The sequence below is a fragment of the Elaeis guineensis genome, chromosome 1, assembly GCF_000442705.2.
Source record: "Elaeis guineensis isolate ETL-2024a chromosome 1, EG11, whole genome shotgun sequence".
Classification (NCBI taxonomy): Eukaryota; Viridiplantae; Streptophyta; class Magnoliopsida; order Arecales; family Arecaceae; genus Elaeis; species Elaeis guineensis.
The window spans coordinates 79,378,032-79,399,518 of NC_025993.2; the positions used below are offsets into that span (position 1 = coordinate 79,378,032).

A 21,487-nucleotide genomic window follows, 5' to 3' on the forward strand; every position below is an offset into this window, starting at 1 on the left:
AAGAAAGATCATGTTACTCCAGGAAGCAGCTCAACACATTTTTCATCCGACAATGTTTAATAGCTTACGCTCTTGGAGAGACAAAAAAGATGGAAATATCAATCTTTGGTTCGTAACTAAAATCGAAATGGAAATGAAAATTGAAATGGCTTAGAATCGAAATCGGAATGACCAAATCCTTCGAAGCGTTTGATTCGTGATCGGAATCGGAATTGAAATTGGAATAAAAATTTGAATCCATAGAGGAGAGTAGGGATTGAGTTCATATAGATTGAGCCATTTTCATTCCATCCTGGAATCGAAATCGAAATCGGAATGGGACTCCTCCCAACCAAATGGTTAGAATGGAAGTCATCCATTCCGATTCCGATTCCAGACCCCATTCCCCCCAACCAAACACCCCCTAAATCCCTACGTTAGGACTTCCACGAGTTATGGAAACTGATGAATATCTAACGGCATTTCCTGTGCTTCTTTGGATATGTTTTCCCATAACCACAATCCATCCACTTTGGAGCAGGAATTTGCTAAAAAACAATATCGTGGAGGCTAATTTTGATTACAAAATATGATTTTTCAAACAAGCACTACATATATATTGTTGTGGTAAAGGAGGAAGGGCATGATTAATCCTATATTGATTGTGAGTCCAGAAAAACTCTGGCTTATACAGGAAGGAGCTATCCTTGCCACATGAGATGCCTTTTGGATTGAAATTTGAGGGACAAAATCATAAGGCCTATGAGCTAGAATAGACAGTATCTTACTTGCTGAGTCATGAGCTCTTGGCCGTAATAGTGGTGCATCAGATAAATGATCATCTTTGTGACTGTGGGACCCCTTACATCACCTTAACTGGAGGGTTGTGGTGATAATAAGAAGAATGACACCTCTTGTACATGCACAAACTCCTTGATTAGAGGGCTATATTATGGTGTAAAGAAAAGGACATCATTAATCCCACATTGGTTATGAGTCAAGGAAGACTCTAGTTTATACAGGAAATGACCATTCTTTCAATGTGAAGTGCCTTTTAGATTAGAATTTGAGAGACAAAACCATGAGATCCATAGGTCAGAGTAGACAATACCTCACGTATCGAGCCATGAACCCTTTACTATATATATATATATAGAGAGAGAGAGAGAGAGAGAGAGAGACATGTATAGTTGGATAACTCAAATAAAATGTGAAGTCTGAGTTGACATAAAGTTGATAAATTTTTATTCAAATAATCATCAAGTTTAGAGATATGAAAGAAAGGTTCACCATCTTGCTATATTCTTTGTTGTTAAACTCTTTTTCCTTTGTTTTTGATAACACAAGCATGATTACTAAAAGGGTGCGTTTGGTTTACGGGCAGAAATTGAAATAGATTGAAATGAGAATTGAAATAGCCATATCCTTCGATCAAAATTAAAAATAGAATCGAAATGAATGGTTTCGATTGTTGCTATTTGATTTATTTAAAGATATGAATTGCAGTGAACCCTAATTTTCACTTTTATCCTTGAATGAGAAATACTCAAAAATTCATTAGTTTCATCTCTTTTTGATAATTTATCTTATTTGACATTAAAAATACATATTGAGGGACTTCAAATTGAACATAATTTATAACCATTTCAAACATTGATCTCTTGGGATGATAATTGTTTTAGGATGTGGACTGGTGTACTTATATTTATAGTTTCATTCTTTTATTCTAGGTTGTCATAAAGCCGCCAAACATTTGAAATTGATTTTTTCACAAATCATAGTGTAGAAGATTATTTCGTGCATGGTCGTTATGCACATGATAATTGCACTGGTACCTTATATTAATATTTTTAATATAATACGATTTGCTTCCATAACAATCATGGTTATAAATAATAATCGAAAGGTAACTATTATTTATAAAATTTTAATGGATCCTAACTTTGCCATTGCACGGTCATTAAAAATCATGGCCTTTCACAACAAATAAAAAATACCTTTCTTTTTCTCTTTCTATCTCCCATAGCCTCCCATGGGTTCTTCCACTATTAGCCATAATAGGAGGTCCTCCTCTCCACCACCCCTTGCTCTACCATCACCTCCTCATCCCCCTCAGTGACCACCTACCATGGTCCCTACTACATCCTCAGTGATAACATTGACACCGACTAGATCATGTCGATGGTGATCACTTTTTTTCATTAGTTGCCAAGCCAGTATTTCATATCTTACTTCCTCCCACCATTGCCATAGCTACTCACATTGTCGGCCGGAATTTCTCTCAGGTCATAGCAACTATTCCGATGCCAGACAAACTCATCACAGAGATCCTTGTTGATTGTATCAACAACAGCATCACCCATGTCACTTCGATCCTTGGCAGCAAGATATTCATCTGGGACATGACCATATGTGGGGTGTGAGGCACATGGGGTGGAATGTGCGGCGGAATGTGTTTTGAACCCTTGAGAGGAAGCCTAAATTAGGTTTTGGAGGGATTGGGCCATTCCTATCCCCTCCTAAAATCAGAATCAAAATAGGAGTTCCATGACCAAATGACTGGAATGGGAGTCATCCATTCCTATTCCCACTTCATACTCCAATTCTCCCCAACCAAAAACCCCCTAAAGAAAAACAAAGGAGAAGCTTGTTTTTGTCCTTAGAAAACAAGTGCACTATCTCTTGGCCCTGTGACTTGCGACTCATTTGGTTCACAGGAAGTGGAGAGAGAAAGTATAGCCAACAAAAAGTGGAAAAGTATCTTGTTTAGTTGGAGTTTTTAAACAAGAAATTGGAAAGAGATGTCCCATAAGGATACAATTTTCATATTTTATCGGAAGGAAGAATCCATGTAGAACATAGATTTCTGGAATTCCTATGGAATGAAAATTGGAGATTCTTTTTCTTCCGAAAATATTCTTTTAAGTCATTAAAAAATCTATAACTGAAATAAATATTCTATCCATCACAGGGCCTTAAACACTCCCATACCATGATTGACAGTGAAAAATACCCTAAACCATCAAAAATTTTTTTATTTACAAGTAATGGTAATGATTAGAATATGATCAAATTTTTTCTTGTATTAAGGATATAATAGATATTTTATATAATATTTTTAGGAACATAGATGCTCAACCAAATATAAACTATATACTATAGACTAAGCCACTTTTTCGTAATAAACCAAATATGCAAAAATCATTTTCTTAGATATCATATTCTTAAAAATTAGCTAAAAATAATATTCCAAGGAAGAAAAGTTTTTCTCCGAGCCCTTAATGTCTATGATCAAACCGGGATCCATATAAAACAACCTATGGTCATCATGTTTTCTATGTTTTGAGCTGCGACCGGTGGTTCCTTTCCCATACTACTATTTCTCATATGTTCAAATCAGTGCACAATAAATGGGATGTCTTTTTCAGAAAGATAATATTTAGGAGAGTGAAGAATTCTATTTGTCAACATATTAGAGCATCTATCCCTTCAACCGTTGGAACAAGTTCTCTCCATCCAAGCAAGGATAAGGGGATGGGGAAAAAGAAACAGCATGGTAACTTGCAGACTCCCCAAAGCTATCCACTCGTTTGCTTTGTGGCTTTGTGTTGTTTAATTTGTCATAGGATTTATATCTTCAATTCAGTCACCACAAGTAGGGATGGCAATGGGGCAAGTTTAGAGCAGATCGGCCCTTTTCGTGACCCGCTCCATGAGTTAGATACATGGATTCATTCCGCTCCATCAACCATTGATGAGTTTATAAACTTGATTCAAACCCTTAACATTTTCAAAAACTTGGATCCTAACCCCCTCCATGAAAATCCTCTTCAATCCGTCCCAACCCAACTCGCTTCGCCCCAATCCAATCCGCCACTGACATATTATATGTCTTTATCTATTAACAGATCTTATCTTATAAATAAATTTCTTGTCAAAATTTCTAGATCTTTATATTATTATAAAGTGATCATAATAAAAAGATCCAACAGTATAGATATATTATGTGTGTGTGTGCATAACTAATGGTACTTTGGACTTTTCACATATATGGGGCGGGTTTACGGGGCGGGGCAAGAGACCTTGACCTGCTCCATCTCACCGGTGGGTTTATTAATTTTTGACTGGCCCATCCTTTGACCTATTTAGCCGATCTATTTATCTGCCGCATCAAGGGTTGGAGCAAGTCGAATTTGTGGGTTACCCACCCTATTGCCATCCCTAACCACAAAAAAATAAGGCTTTAGTGATAGATTTTTCCGTCATTGAAACCTACGAATCTATCACAAATGATTTTTGTGATCAAAAAATCCATCACTGAAAACCTAGTCACTAAAAATATTTGTGATAGAAATTTTCGTCACAAATATTTGCGACAAAAATTTCCATCATAAATAATAAATTATATTCAGAATGAAATCCATCACAATTTATGATAGATTTATGATAGAAATTTATGAAGGATTTGTGATGAATTCATGACAAAAATTTTTTAAAAAAAATATTTTGCCACAGCTAAGGATTTCTAGACTTCAATGCATGGACAATGCTAAAAAAAAATATAGGATATGCTTCCAAATTTGCTGTGTTTCTCACAGAGAAGAGACCTAAAAGTTGAAGATTCCATGATTTTATTATCATTTTCACTCTCCACTCAAGTTAACTGACAAAACTATATGCAAACAAAGATCTTCCCATAAGATTAAATGTAGTGCATATTTTCTTAGTTAATGAGAGTGACATGTACATAGTCATGGTGCAAAAAGACCATCAGGAAGACTTTGACTCAAGACTATAATCTGGTAAACCAAATTACTCATTAGCCATCAGAACTCAAGAAAATTATCATAGTGCAAAAAGACAATTAAGAAGACTTTGACTCAGCACTATAATCTAATAAACCAAATTACTCATTGACCATAGTGCAAAAAGACAATTAGGAAAACTTCCAGTCAAGACTATCATCTAATAAGCCAAATTACTCATTGAGCATCATGCTCATCTTCATTAATTAATAGACCAGCCCATGAAAAATATAATTAATTCAAATTAATTTTGACAAATTATTGAATAAGCATCAAATTAATTCAATTTAATTCATCATTTAAATTAGAAAAATACAATGATTTAAGCTTCAAGACATCAAGTAGAAGGGAAAAACATGAAGGGAAGAATGATTTACCTTCTTCAAGTTTTAGCTAGAAAAGAATTTGGATGACCACAGCCCCCTCTGATGCTTGAAACCACCAAAAGAAAGAGATCAACAGTGATTGTGAAACATAGAAAAAAAGAGAGAAAGATCGTGATAGGGTGAGAGAGATTGACACCTACTTCACGGAATCAAGAAATCATGGTTGATGCTATCATTGCAGAAGAGCATGTTGAGACTCATTGCATCTCCAACTATGACTCTATTATTTATTTATTTATTATGTGCATTCTATTTAAAATAGGACCAAGAGTTTGTATTGTAGTGGATTTTATTTTTTAAATCAAGGTAGGAGTCAAACTCTCACCCATATGGTGGTCTATTTAAAAGGGACCCTTGTTATTTCTTTAGTGTGTAGAAAACCGTAGAGAAGAGTGTGGAGAAAAGAGAGATGATAGATTATTTATGCATGTGGAGACTCCTTTGTAAGGCATCTTTATGAAGTTTTGATATTTATTCTTCTTTAAATAAATTATTTTTGTCTCTCTTTAAATAATTTTTATTCCCCAAATATTTTTTTTATTTAGTGTTTGTTTTGGATCTTGGATCGGTATAATCGATCTACTATATATAGCATGCCGTTCTATATGATATTAAAGCCATAAGCTTGGAGATTGGTAATCTGTGCATTAGCAACTCGGTGTAGTTGAAGAGCCTCTAGTAATTCTTTTTGTGGTGGTGCAAATATGTGGACTTTTATTTGGTGATTCATTATGGCTGAAGCTACTATATCAAAATATTGAACAACACCAATTATGTATTTTGGAAGGACTACATCCAATCTTATTTGATTAGAAAAAATTTATAGAAGATCATGGATGGAATAGATATGGTGAAGCCACTAGAAACTCCGGATAATGTAGAAGCAAGGAAAATATGGGAGATCAAAGCCATATATGTAGTTCTTATTTTTCTAATGAATGTGGATGAAAATTCTTAACAGCATATTCAAGGTATAGAGTAGTCGAAAAAGATATAGGATATTCTTACTGCTCTCTATTTAAAGACCAATAAGGCTCAATTTCAATTTTTGTATAATGAGATTGGTGCTTTCAAACAAGATAATCTTACAACTTCCCAATATTTTATTAAAGAAAAGCAATTATTTGATGAGCTTGGCATGCTTGATCCAATATCTCATTATAATGAAAATAAATGGTATAGACTATTAGTTCGAGGTTTGAATAAAGAATATGATGCTTATATACTAGCTATTTCTAAATGGGCTCAACAACCTACATTAGCAGAGTTGAAAAATATACTTGTTAATTAAGAAGAACTTAATACTCAGATGCTTGATTTGATGATATCTCCTCAAAAAGAAGAGGCCTTATTTTTTGATAGTAAAAATATATATAAAAATAAGAAGTGGAATAATAATTTTAAGAATTCACGAAAAAGGTCAGTTGGAGAATATGATAAGGATAAAAATCTTAATTAGAAGAAAAATTATAAACTCAAGGGAAATTATTATAGGTGTAGAAAATTTGGCCGTAAAATTCAAGATGGCTGGGTGAAGCTCAAATAGTCTAATGTTTCATTTTCGACATCAGAGCAAGAGGGAGAGAAAGAAATTGGTAGTTGGCTCTTACGACTACTATCGTTGATTCTAATCTTAATAGTCAATATGCATGTGTCTCTACTTTTTCTTATGTACCAGATATTAATTTTATTATTGATTCTAGGTGTTCTAATCATCTGCCTGGTTATAGAGAGATATTTAATTCTGTGTGATTATGTTGGTTCTGAGGCTATTGTTACTGTCGATGACTCATTTCATCCTGTTAAAAGTATTAGTGATTTGTCTCTCACATCATCTATTGGTTCTTCTATTTTCATGAATAATATTTATTATGTGTCTGACATAAAGAAATATTTGATTTTTGTTTCACAAATCATGGATAAAGGATATTCTGTTTTATTTGGACCTAACACTATAGAGATTTATACTAATATTAAAGCTTCTGGAGAACTTATTACTTAAGGCAGAAAAGTGAACAAGTTTTGTTTCATGTTTGCTGGTAATTCTTATGTTGATCGAATTCTTAAACATGATACTGCTAACTTATGGCATACTAGATTGGCTCATGTGAATTATGACAGACTTCAAAATATACAAAGCAAAGGACTAGTTAATAGGCTTCCAAAGATGAAGGTCAATACTAACACTATTTGCAATGGATGCCAATATGAAAAGATGCATAAGCTGCCTTTTAAAAAGAGCCAAACAAGATCTTCTTGGCCACTACAGTTGATACATTCAAATCTTATTGAGAGAATTAGTACTCCATCTTTCACTGGATTGAGGTATGCAGTTATTTTTATTAATGATTTCTCTAGATATATTTGGATTTATTTTGTTACAAAAAAATCAGAAGTGTTTGAGAAATTTATCAATTTAAGAATTTGGTTGAAAATCTTTTTGACTTAGAAATTGGGTGCTTAAGAACCAATGGAGGTGGTGACTACATCTTAAAGGAATTCTCTAACTATTTGATTAGTTGTAGCATGCGTAGACAGTTTACTTGCCTAAGAACTTTTGAACAGAATGGTATGGTAAGAGCTAGAAAAGGTTGGAGATGCATTAATCCTAAGACGATGAAAATCTATATATCTAGACATGTTATTTTTGAAGAGAGCTCTTCTTGGTGGTCTTTTGATGGATCCTATTTTTCTATTGATAAGTTTAAATGAGTTTTTGATGAGGACAAAGTTTATCGAGAAGATATTCACACAAAATTTGGTGAGCCTTCTTCAGTTTCTTCATCATCTTCTTCAACTAAATTGCCAGAGTCTTCTCTATCTACTTCAGGTGCTCATAAAAGTCCATGAAAAATTGATGTACATACTTCAAATTCTAAGAAAAAGTAAATTCTTAAAGAGGAAGAAAATGCAAAGTCAATGGAAGATGAACCTGAAGCTTCCATGGATCCATCATCATTGCAGAGAAGCAAGAGAAAGAAGAAACCTATTGACGGGTATGGCGATTGGGATCATTCCTTTATTGCTTATTGTTATGCTTCTATTGTTGTTCATCAGCTTGGACCTGCTTTATATGATGAGGCCAAAGGCATTGGTGTTTGGAAGGATGCCATGAAAGAAGAGATTTCAACTCTTAAAAAGAAGAGATTTCAATGTAGAGCTATTTAAAATCATCTTTTAAAACTTTTGATTCTTCTAATGTATGAAATAATTAAAATTCAATTTTTAAAAAATTTGAATCTTTTATGAAAAAAGGAATTTAAAATTTCCAACAAAAATGGCTGTGGTACCATTTATCAAGTTTTGAATCAGTAATGAAGTGCACAAAGGTCAAACTGAAATATCAAAATCTCTCCAGTATGTATAATTGATTGAGGACTAAATATATGCCTAATGTGGAAGTACTGCATCTTTTCTAACCCTTACTTTTTGAACCGGTGACCAAATAGTGCTGCGGCAAGCAAGTGGTCTTTTTAAGCACCGCATGGACTTTTGCATTCAATGTTCTTCAGCATTGGTGGCTTGACCATGTTTGGAGGCATCAAATCTTACATTCCAAGATGGAATTCAATCAGAGGCCAATTTATTGGCTGGTCATGGACGGCAATGCTTCAGACATATGCTTTCTTTCCTGCTTCAGATAAATATAAAGAGACGCATCTACTTCATCTTACAGCAACTAAACTTATGGATATAAAAATCACCCAAGTTCTACACAGAAGTCATGTGTGGCGTGGAAAGAAGTCTTCATAAAAATCCCACAGACAATTAAGTCACGTGGTGTGGAAACAGGTCTTCATAAATATCCCACGGACTCTTGACCTCGATCAAGTCATGTGTGGTGCGGAAGAAGCTTCACCGTGTTGGGAAACTTCTACCCTTACATTCCATGATAGAATCCAGCAGTCAATTACATATTGGCTGGTCATGGACGGCAATGGAAGATACCTTTCGTCCTCCTAATATAAAGAGGTTCTTCTACTACATCTCACAGCAACTAATAGATTCATGGATCTAAAAGGAACCCAACTTCTATTTTTGTTCTTTTCATTTCTGTGCGCTGATCAAGTGAGGAAACTCAATGGAGATTCAATCCCAGGCTGCATACCGGTCGAAAGGAATGCTCTTCTTGGGTTCAAAGAAGGCCTCAAAGATCCCACCAACAGGCTATCTTCTTGGATGGGTGATGACTGCTGCACATGGGAAGGCGTGGCTTGTGACAATCGGACTGGCCATGTTGTCAAGCTGGACCTCCGCAACCCACATCCATTCTCCTTCTACACTGATATTCTGGGACAAATAATTTTTCGCCGCAGCAACACGTGGGGATTGCGAGGTGAGTTGAGGCCTTGCTTTCTTGGGCTGAAACACCTGAATTATGTTGACCTGAGCATTGAACAACTTTGGAGGAATTCGTATCCCAGAATTCATGGGCTCATTCCGTCAGCTCAAATATCTTAACCTCTCCTATGCTGGTTTGGGTGGACTGATCCCACACCAGCTTGGGAATCTATCGAGCCTCCAATATCTTGATCTCTGTAGTTGTTTTGATCCCTCTGGACTTCTCATCGATAATGCTCTCTGGATTTCTCATCTTTCTTCTCTGCAATATCTAAATATGACGGGTGTGGAATTCAGAGGAGGTGCCCACTGGCTGCAAGCGCTAAACATGCTCCCTTCTATTATTGAGGTATACTTATCTGATTGTCAAATCAACACCATTCCGCTCTCTCTTCCATATGTGAATTTTACTTCACTTTCTATTCTTGATCTTTGTTGGAATTCCATTAATTTGACGATACCTGGTTGGTTGTTCAACATAAGCAGCCTCGAGTACCTTGATCTTAGCTATAATTTCTTTCGGAGCATCATTCCGCCTGCAATTAAGAATCTAGCTTCGCTCAAGGCCCTTGATTTATCCGATAATCTATTTCTTGAAGGCAAAATTCTGTCTTTGCTTGAGGGTCTATGTAAGCTGCAGAATTTAGGATTGTCAGGTATTAATATCAGCAAAACTTTATATGAATTTGATGAACTATTTGCTAGATGCATCAAAAAAAACAGCTTAGAGACTCTGGAGCTGGCGGACACCCAGCTTAGCGGTTATTTGCCGGTCTGGTTGGGAGACTTCAGAATGCTCAAAATTCTCGATTTGAGTGGCAACTCAATTTCTGGTCCTATTCCTGCATCACTTGGAAGACTTGCAGAGTTAGTTGAATTATTTCTCGGAGGGAACTTTTTGGAGGGTGTCATGTCTGAAGAACACTTTGCCAATTTCACCAAATTGCATGCTTTAGATTTATCACAAAATCGATTAATTCTGAATCTGACGTCTGATTGGATTCCCCCTTTTCGGCTTCGTTTGTTAGATATTGGTTCATGCAAGCTGGAACCACGATTTCCAGCATGGCTCCGGATGCAAGAAAATATTTTCTTTTTGGATATGTCTAGTACAGGAATTTCAGACACTATACCGGATTGGTTTTGGAGGTCATTTTTTCAGATATTCTGCTTAGATATCTCCAGCAATGGAATCACTGGCAGTGTACCTGATCTTACAAATTTCGTCAGTCTTTATTATTTTAATTTGAGTTCTAACTACTTTGAGGGACCTTTGCCAAATTTTAATTCTTCAATATTGTCCCTACTAGACCTATCGAACAACTCATTTTCAGGAGCAGTTCAACATAACATTGGCAAAAGTATGCTTAATTTGAAATATCTTTCCCTTTCCACAAATAATTTAAGTGGTCAAATTTCTTTGTCTCTTTGTCATTTCGGGTATGGTGCTCTTGATCTTTCAAAAAATCTTTTTTCAGGTGAGCTTCCTGATTGCTGGAACCACTCTTCCTCTATCTTTATCATGGATTTTTCAAGTAATAATCTATTTGGAAGTGTTCCTCCATCAATCTGTTCGTTACCTTTTCTTGAGTCATTGCATTTGAGTAATAATAATCTTTCAGGAGAACTCCCTTTATCCTTCAAGAGTTGTGCGAGATTAATTACTCTTGATCTTGGACAAAATAGATTCATTGGTACAATACCTACTTGGATTGGAGAAAGTTTGTTGTCTTTGAAGATCCTTCGCTTACGATCAAACAAGCTTGTTGGAAATATTCCTCCTAATCTATCAAGACTAAGTGCTCTTCAAATCCTGGATCTGGCAAATAACAATTTATCAGGAACCATCCCTTCTAACTTTGGAAACTTTACTGCCATGAAAGTGTCAGGGGAGATGAATGAAACCATTTTAAAAAATTCTACTCGTTACAATGAAAAGATGCAAGTGACCATAAAAGGAATATACATTGAGTATGACATATTGCTTCCACTTGTGATCGTTATGGACCTTTCAAATAATAACTTATCTGGAATGATACCAGAAGAGCTGACCAGCCTTTTTGGACTCGTGAGCTTAAATTTGTCTGGAAATCATCTGACAGGAAAGATCACAGAAAATATTGGTGCATTGCAACAGTTGGAGTCACTTGACTTGTCAAGAAATAATCTTTTCGGTGGAATTCCTTCGAGCATGATTGGTCTAACTTTTTTGAGTTACTTGAACTTGTCATATAACAACCTATTAGGGAGAGTTCCAATAGGCAATCAGCTTCAAACCTTCATTGACCCATCCATTTACATTGGTAATCCTGATCTTTGCGGGTTCCCATTAAGTCAAAAGTGCAAAGATGACAAGACAAACCAAGGTCTAAATGCAGTTGGAGGGGATGAACAAAATGATAACACCATGGATGAAGAAGGATCTGAAATGGAGTGGTTGTATATGAGCATGGGGCCAGGATTCGCTATAGGTTTCTGGATTGTTTTTGGCCCACTATTATTCAATAGAAAATGGAGAGAAGCCTATTTTCAACATATAGATCAAGTATTCAATGTGGTTTATATGGCCCTGGCAACAATTTTCACCAAGTTTAAAGTACACAACATTACAACGTGATAGTTTGTGACCTTGAATTGTATTTGTAATTTTTTTCCTTTTTTCTTAGAAGTGATTGTAGAAATATTCAGAATGGATTATCTATACTCAAGCTCTACTTTTACACATGGAAACTGCACCTGTACTACTCTAATAAAATAATTATGTTCAAACTAATTCACTTAATTTATCAGTCATATATCATATATCAGATAAAATAATATCATTTGCTTAGTCTGCTGACTGCTGAAACCATTAATGATCAAACAGATCCTAATAAGCAGCATATGTCGCCTGGGAGTTCTGAAATGTTGAGAAAGGATGGGATGTAGTAATAAACCTGATGCACTCTTTATTCTCTGTACTTATGCCTTAAATCAAATATCATCAAAGTGACTTATCCCATGGAATAGCCAATCCTTTCTGCAATATAGAGATATCCCTCCAGAATTTATCCCCATGATCAAACATAGCCGAAGCTGGTTTTGAATTTGTTCTATCATTAAAGCACCTTGACTCAAAGGACATCTACTATGGTAGACTTGTTTTTTGTTCCCTACGTCCCATGCGGTGTATAAAGAATTACTCTTCATCACCGCCAAAGGAGGCGACGGACAAACGTCGGTAATGGGCCGAGACTGGCGCAAGCCTGCTGCATCCGAGTTCATTGGAATGGGCTTCACCCTCAGTTTTTGGGTCCAGAAAAGTTTTTAAGCTTGATGTGGGCAAGTCTTCCTGGGCTAGCCCATGGCCCGTAAGGCTGTTTGAAATCGAGGCTATTTGGACACGTTAATGGCGAGGAGGACGGGACGAGCCGACTCAAGTGGCTGAGCGTATGGTCGGCATGAGCGGCAGAGAGAAGTATGGGCATAAGGGGGCAGCCGTGGCGGTAAGAAGTGTGCATGAGGCTGGGCATGGGCATGGTTATATTGGGCCTGGCTTGGGCCGTGTTCTAAAGATTTGGGCTCAGAACTGGCTGAACCTATGGTGCAGTGGCTGAAGCCCAGTCCATTCCCAATCATAGCAAAAGATCTGTCTGTGGACAAGTCTATCAATACCATCCAGCCAATGCAGGATGTTGTTTCACGTCTTAACACGGTTAAAAGCCTCTTATTCCCCTGTTAATTCTATAAAAGATCAGAATGGTGAAGCAAGGCATCTCCATAGTCCAAGTGCAACGAAAACTTGCAGTTTACTTGGTACATCATGCAAAACATAGTGGGTTTTATCATAAAGTCCAACTGTGACACATAATCCATGTTTAAAGTGCTCCGAGCAGCTTCGCACATTCCTAGTCTTTGTATATGTGATGGACGACGATGCACCAATTTTTAATAGCTTGCACTTTTGGAGAGCTAAAAAGATCGAAATGTTACTCTTTGGAAAAGATCTCCATGTCAGGACTTCCATCAGCTCCAGAAATCAGTGAATATATAATAATGTTTCCGCGTGCTTCTTTGGACATGTTTTCCATAACTATAGTCAATCCAATTTCAAACAAGAATTTGATTAAAAATAAGGCTAATTTTAGACAACATATAGGGTTCAGGTTGCACCGGGTTGCATCTTTTGAATGAAAGAATGGTTGATTTTCTTATATGATGTCGATAATTAGATCATATTTTGTATAGATTTTACAGCATTTCAATTTTTTTATTCACCATTTCCACATATTTCAAAGTAGTCATTGCGCAATCCAATGATAGAAGGTGAATCTCCTTTTACTTGTGAAAGTAACAACTCCAATCCAATATAATATGACTTCTCAAATATACATTGAGGACTTATTTGGTCTGTGGGAAGAACTTTTCTTCCCAGGAAGTAACTTCTAAGAAAACAATTTTTCAGGAAGTTACTTCTTGAGAATAAGACTTTACTATATTTGGTTGATCATGAGAAGATGACTTATTATAAAGTAGCTTATATTTGGATGAGTATCTATTTTTCTAAAAAAATTGTGTAAAATACCTATTATACTCTTAGTAGATATAAAACCATATTTTTTTACTCATAAACTTTATATAAATATAAATATTATATTTATATTAATATAAATATAACATTAGACCATAATAATTTATTATGTTAATATAATACTAATATATTAATATTATATTAATATAATATGAATATTTTAATATAATAAAATTATTAATATAGATATAAATATAATATTATATTAATAAAAATATTATATCAATATTAATAAAATATTATATTAATAAAAATATTAAAATAATATTAAAATATAATAAATATTAATATTATATTTATATAAATATTAAGATGATATTAATATAATATTATATTACTATTCAGTATTTTATTCTAACCATCTATTGATATTTTACTAAATTTTAGCTATGGATTTTAAAAGGATATTTTAGGAAAAAAAAAGTACCACCACTTCCCATGTCATGGCAAGTATTTCATGGGAAGTTTTCACTTCCCAAGAAATATGGGAAGTGACTTTTCATGGGAAATACTTTTTTCACTCTCTACTCTTAAAATTTCAACCAAACAAGAAGTTCTTTCTCCACTTTTCATGAAGTATCTTTCTCCCCTCTACTTCCCGTCAATCAAACGAGTCCTAAATATCATTGCGCAACTCAAATTAAATTTGAAATCTGAGCTGACATAAAGTTTATAAAGTTTTATACAGACAATCATCAGGTTTAGTGATGTGAAAGAAATGCTCAGCGTCTTGCAATGTTCTTTGTAGTTGAACCTATTTTTTTTTCTTGTTTCTAAAAAAAGAGAGAGAAACTAGAGGCACGTTTTTAGAATCGGAAAACAAGACCCATGACCAAATGTCTAGGATCAAACCGAGATCCGTATAAGGTATCTAATGGTCGTCCTCTTGACTATTCAGGAATATTACAGTTAGGAGGGAGAAGATTTCTCTCCATCCAAGCGAAAGAGAAAAAGGAAGCAGAGAAAACAACACAGTAACAACCCCCAAAGCCACAAGAAAACAAGAAGGTGGCTACGCCCCAAAGCTACCGTTGCTTTGCTTTGCTTTGTGGATTTGTGTTGTTTAATTTATTATAGGATTTATGTCTTCTATTTCAACATTCTTACTCTCTTTTTTTTTGCTTATTGTTCCAGCTGTATATCATGACCGATGCATATTATCTTGCTTTGACAAAATTATGTTATTTTGGTTAAATAATTGTTATATTTTTTTTCCTTACTGATTGTAAGAAGATGAGGATGACATGTTGTAAGATCGATACTATCGACTATTTTTTCATAGAATGTTGTAAGATTGATATTATTGACGATCATTCATTGAAATTACGTTGGAAGATTGAACATTTTGGAACTCATGAGGAGAGGCATATAAAGTTTTATGAATACAAGTCCAAATTTAAATCTATACAGGAGAATGAATATTCGAATCATCTGTTGTTGTTTTGAAACTATGTAGATGGATGAATATCTAGATTGTCTATGGTTGTTTTGAGATATGTACATATAGATGAATATTTAGATTATCTATGATTGCTTCGAGATACATGCAGATGAATGAATGCCCGAATCATCCATATTTGCTTTGAAATCTATGCAAATGGATGCATAATCCTGATCATTCATTGATCATTTTGAGATCTATGTAGAAGATAAATAATTTGGATTGTTCACATGGATGCTTTGAAATTTGTGCTATAGATGAATAATCTAGATCATCTATTAGTCGCTTTGAGATCTATATAGGTGGATGGATTGTTACTTTAATTTGAATTCATAAATTTAAATATATAAAATGCACAAAATTAAAGAGTAAATATAATAGCATAACTAAGTGATATTTGCACTAAGTAATGAGATAAACATGGTGCTATATTTTAGAACCTAAATTAAAGTTCAATAGTGTGTAAGTTTATAGGGTGCTTTAAAATTCAAATTCAACTATGAATTATTTACAAATTTTTAATTTTAAATCTGAAATTTTAGAAAAGATTTATATATTTCTCCTTTTTTAACTGAAAAATTAAAAAAATTCTACATGGTTATCAGAACATTAGAAAAGATTTATATTGCTATTTTATACATTTCTCCACTATTTTAAAGCAGTGAAAAAGAAATTTTTGTTTTAATTTAATGTAATAATTTCTATATGAATTTTTGAGCAATAACTAATGAGATTTTATGCTAGAAATCTAAACAAAAGTTTTGTATGGTTTTCAAAGCAACAATTATTAGAATTTTAGTTTAAAAATGGACTAATTATCTACATAGTTTTTAGAGCAGTAATTTTTTGGATTTTATTTTTAAATTTATTGTCAATTTTTTTATAGTTTTTAAATTTCAGGTAATAAGATTTATATTGTGAAGTAAACTAAATTTTTGTACAGATTTTAAAGTAGAAAGCCTAGGTTTTTTTTTAAATTTAAGAATTTTAATTTATTTTTTGCACAAATTTTGATGTACAGATCAAAGATTTTGTTTTAAGAATTTAGATTTTGAAGTAGCGGCCAAAAGGATTTTACTTTGTGCACATATTGTAAAGCTGCAAATAGAATGATTCTTTTTGCATGTTTTTCAAAGCAATAAAATTTGCTTTAAAAGCTGATCTTTTTTTAAAAAAGAATTCAACTTTTTTATAATGGAGATAAAGCTTTCTGATGCTACACAATGAAAGCAAATTTAATATGCTACTCAAATAAGCAACTAGTAGCAATTCCTAGTTTAACCATGAATTTTATTTTTAGTTTGTTAATGATGTGGTGCCTACAAATTGCTAATATTGAAAAAATTAATATTTTCGAATTTTTATAACAAATTTTTTAGATCAAAAGATTGAAGGCTTGTTTGGATTGAGCCATTGAGGTGCACTATCTTAAAAATGAAATTAGTCTTGCTCATATAGGCCAATAGCGAGATCGTTTGTAAGATACAATAATCCAACTCAATTCGATCCTCCTCTGAGTATGATCACAAGTGAAGTTTGACCCAATCAATGCTTTCAATTGCCCAGACGACAAATTATATTGAAAAGAGAATAGATGAAAAATAAATTGAAATGAATAGGATGAAAAATTTAGTAGAGCTTTCTCTATTTTGGACTAAGCAGAAGCACAAGGCCACAATAAACTTGGAACCAATGATGTTAAGCTCTTGAATCGGTAGCCTTTTTATAGGTTCAGTCCAGATAACTACCGAAGAGACCTATAAAGTTTGTTATTTTATGGATAAATATCATAAAAAAATTGATCAACTTCTTCATTGATCAATTTACCCATATTCTCACATTTTTCAAAATGGATAAGTTACTTTTTCATGGGTACCATTTATCTATCAAATAAAAAAAAATCTTATCCATCTAGAGGGTGGCTAAATCATTTTTCCATCAATCAAAAAAATGATCTTGTTAATTCATTCCTTGTATACCCTTAGCTTTATAATAATAATATAATATAATAATATATTATCATATAATAATAATAATATATTATATTATTATATATATTAATATAATATAATATGATAATATAATACTATAATAATATAATACATAATAATATTATTATATTTATATAAGATATTAGCATAATATAATATATTATAATATACTATAATATATAATAATATAATAATATATAATAATATATACTAATATAATATCATATATTATACTATATTATTATATAAAATAATATTATATAATATTATATTAGTATAGGATATTAATATAATATAATATATTATTATATATTATATTATTATAATATATTATAATATATTATAATATTAAAATATAATATATTATAAGATAATATATTATATTATAATATTATATATAATAATATTTATATAATAAAAGATATTATGAAAAATATGGATAGATTTTAGCAACTTATTTAGAAAATTAGTAATACAAAAGAATATGGATAACAGATTTTTGAGTCATTTTTTAATATATAAAAGAATATAAATAAATTATTTTTTTATCTAAATATTATCTAAAATATTTATCTAAAAAAATATAAATTTTTAGATAAATTTTTTATTTTCAAAAGAACAGACTCAGACCTCAATAGCTTTGATATTGTTAGCACCTCGTAAAGCTTACCAGCACAAGCATGTTAAATGAACATGGAAGTTAGCGTAGCATTATGAAACTCAATGCGGAGGTAAACTTCATCCGCAACGCTTACGTTATATATTGAAATTATATTTAAATCTTAAATTTACATTCAAATCTAATATATATATATATATATATGGAGGCATCGCAACGATGCCTTCCTACATCACGTTTTCTAATCTGTTTGTATGCCACGTGTTGAAAAAAAATCCGAAGCATAGCCTTCGCACGACGTCCTGTGGCGCTGCCCGTTTGCACACCATGCGTCCACAAAAAAAAAAAAAAAAAACACACTGAAATGCGATGTCGGCACACTCTCGCTCCACCCAGACAAAATTGACGAGATCGCACGCTCACACCGCCAGTTTTTTTCATAGTCGCCAGCACGGCACATCACGGGAACACGGGTCTCCGACCGATGGAAGAATATAGATCAACAGGTGCGGGCGGAGTCGTGGACGGCGGCGCCGTCATGGAGGGAGCCGAGCTAGGCACAGGTGGACAGGACGGCGACGATGGTGCCGTCGTTGGTGGGGGGGGTCAGAGGGATTGGGAGTGTAGCTGACGGGTGGGATGGAGGGCGGAAAGGCGGGCAGCGGTGCGGATGGCGAAAGGGAGGGTGTCGGGGCGAGGGGGGAGAGGGGGAGCATCTCGTGCGCGAAGAGGAGGAGGGCGAGTGTCAGTTTGGGAAAGTTAGCCCGGTATTCCATTGGAATAGAGGGAGGGGGGGGGGGGGGGGAGGGAGAGAGAGAGAGAGAGGCATTTTATTGAAGCTTAAAATTTTAGAAATAATATATGTTTGAACTAATTTAAAAAAAAATCCCACGCATTGCATGGGTTATATACTAGTTTTAAATTTAACTTGAGGTGGGGTAAAACATGCTATCATCCACGCACATACGTGCTGTGTATACCATGCATGCGGTACAATTAACCGAGCTAAGGCGAGTGCATGCAAGTGTATGGCCGCCAACCCAATTGACCGATCTAAGGTGAGTGTATGTGAGTGTATGGCCACCAGCCCACTATTGTTAGGTTGTGTTTGATAGTTGGCAATCTGTTCAGATTGTTGATAATTTAAAAAGATTCCATTAGATTATTACATTTAGTATGTTTTTTGGGATAGTAATCTGGATTGTCTTGACAATTTAGATTACCTCTCAAAAGGTAATCTAGATTATCTAAAGATGGCTATCCATATTATCAAATATTTGGTAATCTGACTATAAAATATTTGGATGAAACTACCTTCATCAAAAAAATAAACTAAACCCCTCTTTCCCTCCGCAGCTCCGGACCGAACATGCACCCCTCACCCCACACCAACCCCCCCCCCCCCGCTCGCGCAGCGCCACCGCCGCTCCTTCACGCCTCCCCTCCCCCCTCCTTGTGCAGCGCCACCCGCCGCACCTCCCCCCAACCCCTCCTCCCGTGACCGCATCGCCCGCCGCTGCTTCGCTCTCCCCTCCCCCATGGCCCCCCACCTGGTGTGCCTCCGGCATCGCCCCTCGGCCCCCCGACTGCGCTCCCCTTCCCTCCCCTCCCCCTGTCTGTCGTGCCTCCTCCGTCTCCTCCGGCTCTGCATCTAGCGGCAGGGATGCGATGGAGTTCCACCCGAGAGAGGTACTGCCGAGGGATGCGATAGAGTTCCATCCAGAGAGGTCTGAGTGCACCGCGAGGATAGCGGTGGCAGGTACCGTCGGAAACATGGAAGGAAGAAGAAGGGGGAATGGGTAGCGAAAGGAAGAAGAAGGGGGGAATGGACAGCGAAAGGAAGGAGGAAAGGGTATTTTGAAAATTTGATGTTACATTATTAGTAATCTGATTGTCATGCCAAACATGTCAATCAAGATTTTCAGTAATTTTACTGCAATATTATCTGCGTATACCAAACATAGTAATCAATATAACTGTTAATTTAATGGTGGCAATCATCCTACAGGTACTTAATTTTCTTTCTTTTTTAGGGTATTTTTTATTTTTTTACAATATTTTTTTCTTTTCTTGAGATAATTTTTTTACAATATTTTTAAAAAAAATTATTTTTTTAAAGTTCAATTTACAAATTTTTTTATTTCAATTAATCTTTAAAATTTTATTTGTTTTAAAAATTTAAATTATAATTCTTATTTTTTTGATTTTTTAAAAATTTTTATTTTTTAATGGTACATTTTATTTTTTAAATTTATTTTTTATATTTTTTGACAAGCATTTGAAATGATGTTTTTCAATTAAATTTAAAATTTTTATTTCTTTCATATTTCTTTCTCTTTTTTTTCATTTTCTATGATATTTTTTATTTTTAAATTTCTTAAGATTTTTTTAGACATTTTTTAAAAAAATTTGAAAAAAAAATCTAAAATTATTTTTTTATTTGAATTACAAATTTAAATCTTTATATTTTAAATTTCAATCAAAATTAAAATTTTAATTTATTTATTAATTTAAAATTTTTAAAAAAATTTCCATTCTTTCCTGATTTTTTTTCTTTTTTTTGGTGGGAAAAATTGAAAACGCCATTTTGAATGGTGTTTTTAGAAACGCCATTCAAAATGGCATTTTTAAAAATGCCTTTTTTGCACGGCGTTTCTTTTTTTTTTTTTTTTTGGGACGATGCCATCGTGGAAAAAAGGGTGACGTGGAAGGGGGAAAAAACGCCATTCAAAATGGCATTTTCTCCTTTTTGCATTAGTTTGATAAAAAAGTTAAGTTTTGAATTATTTTAGTAATTAATTTTTTTTTTTGTATTATTCTGGAAAAGAGCTCGCTATTCTAGCCCTTGCAGGATTTGAACTGGCTCCGGTATGATTTGGCAAAGTATTTAACCAATGACAAGCACACAGGAGAAGCCAAATGTGGCGTGGAAAAGAAGAGGTTTTGTAAGTAATGCTTAGGATCTATTTGGTTGGAATATATTATATTATGAAATAATTTAATAATTTTTCAAAATTATTTATCAAAAAATAATTATAAAAAATAATTTTTATTATATTGATTGGTGAAAAAAATTACTCTAAAAAATAATCCGAAAAAAGATTATTTGATTGGAGATAAATTTATATATGACTATGATCAAATTTACAAATATACCCTTCAGCATAAAATAATTTTTTAATATTAGGATAGTATTATCATTTTTAATTAATTTTTATATAGTAACTATAACTAAATAGCCCTTTGCATAATGCCATCTTCATCTTAATTTTTTTGTCAAAGTTCTTTTTTGAATGAATTTGGAAAGACATCAGAATAAATTCAATGATTACATATGCAGTTTTATTAGGGATAT

The 21,487-nt window shown here is 33.8% G+C and overlaps 1 protein-coding gene across 1 annotated transcript; it reads left to right on the forward strand.

Moving 5' to 3' along the window:
* The first annotated feature begins 9,128 nt into the window (after positions 1-9,128).
* Positions 9,129-13,395, forward strand: LOC105035813 (receptor-like protein EIX1). Its single transcript, XM_010911511.3, has one exon. It carries the CDS (start codon positions 9,600-9,602, stop codon positions 12,126-12,128), a length of 2,529 nt encoding a protein of 842 aa, XP_010909813.2. The 5' UTR covers positions 9,129-9,599; the 3' UTR covers positions 12,129-13,395.
* Positions 13,396-21,487: the final 8,092 nt, after the last annotated feature.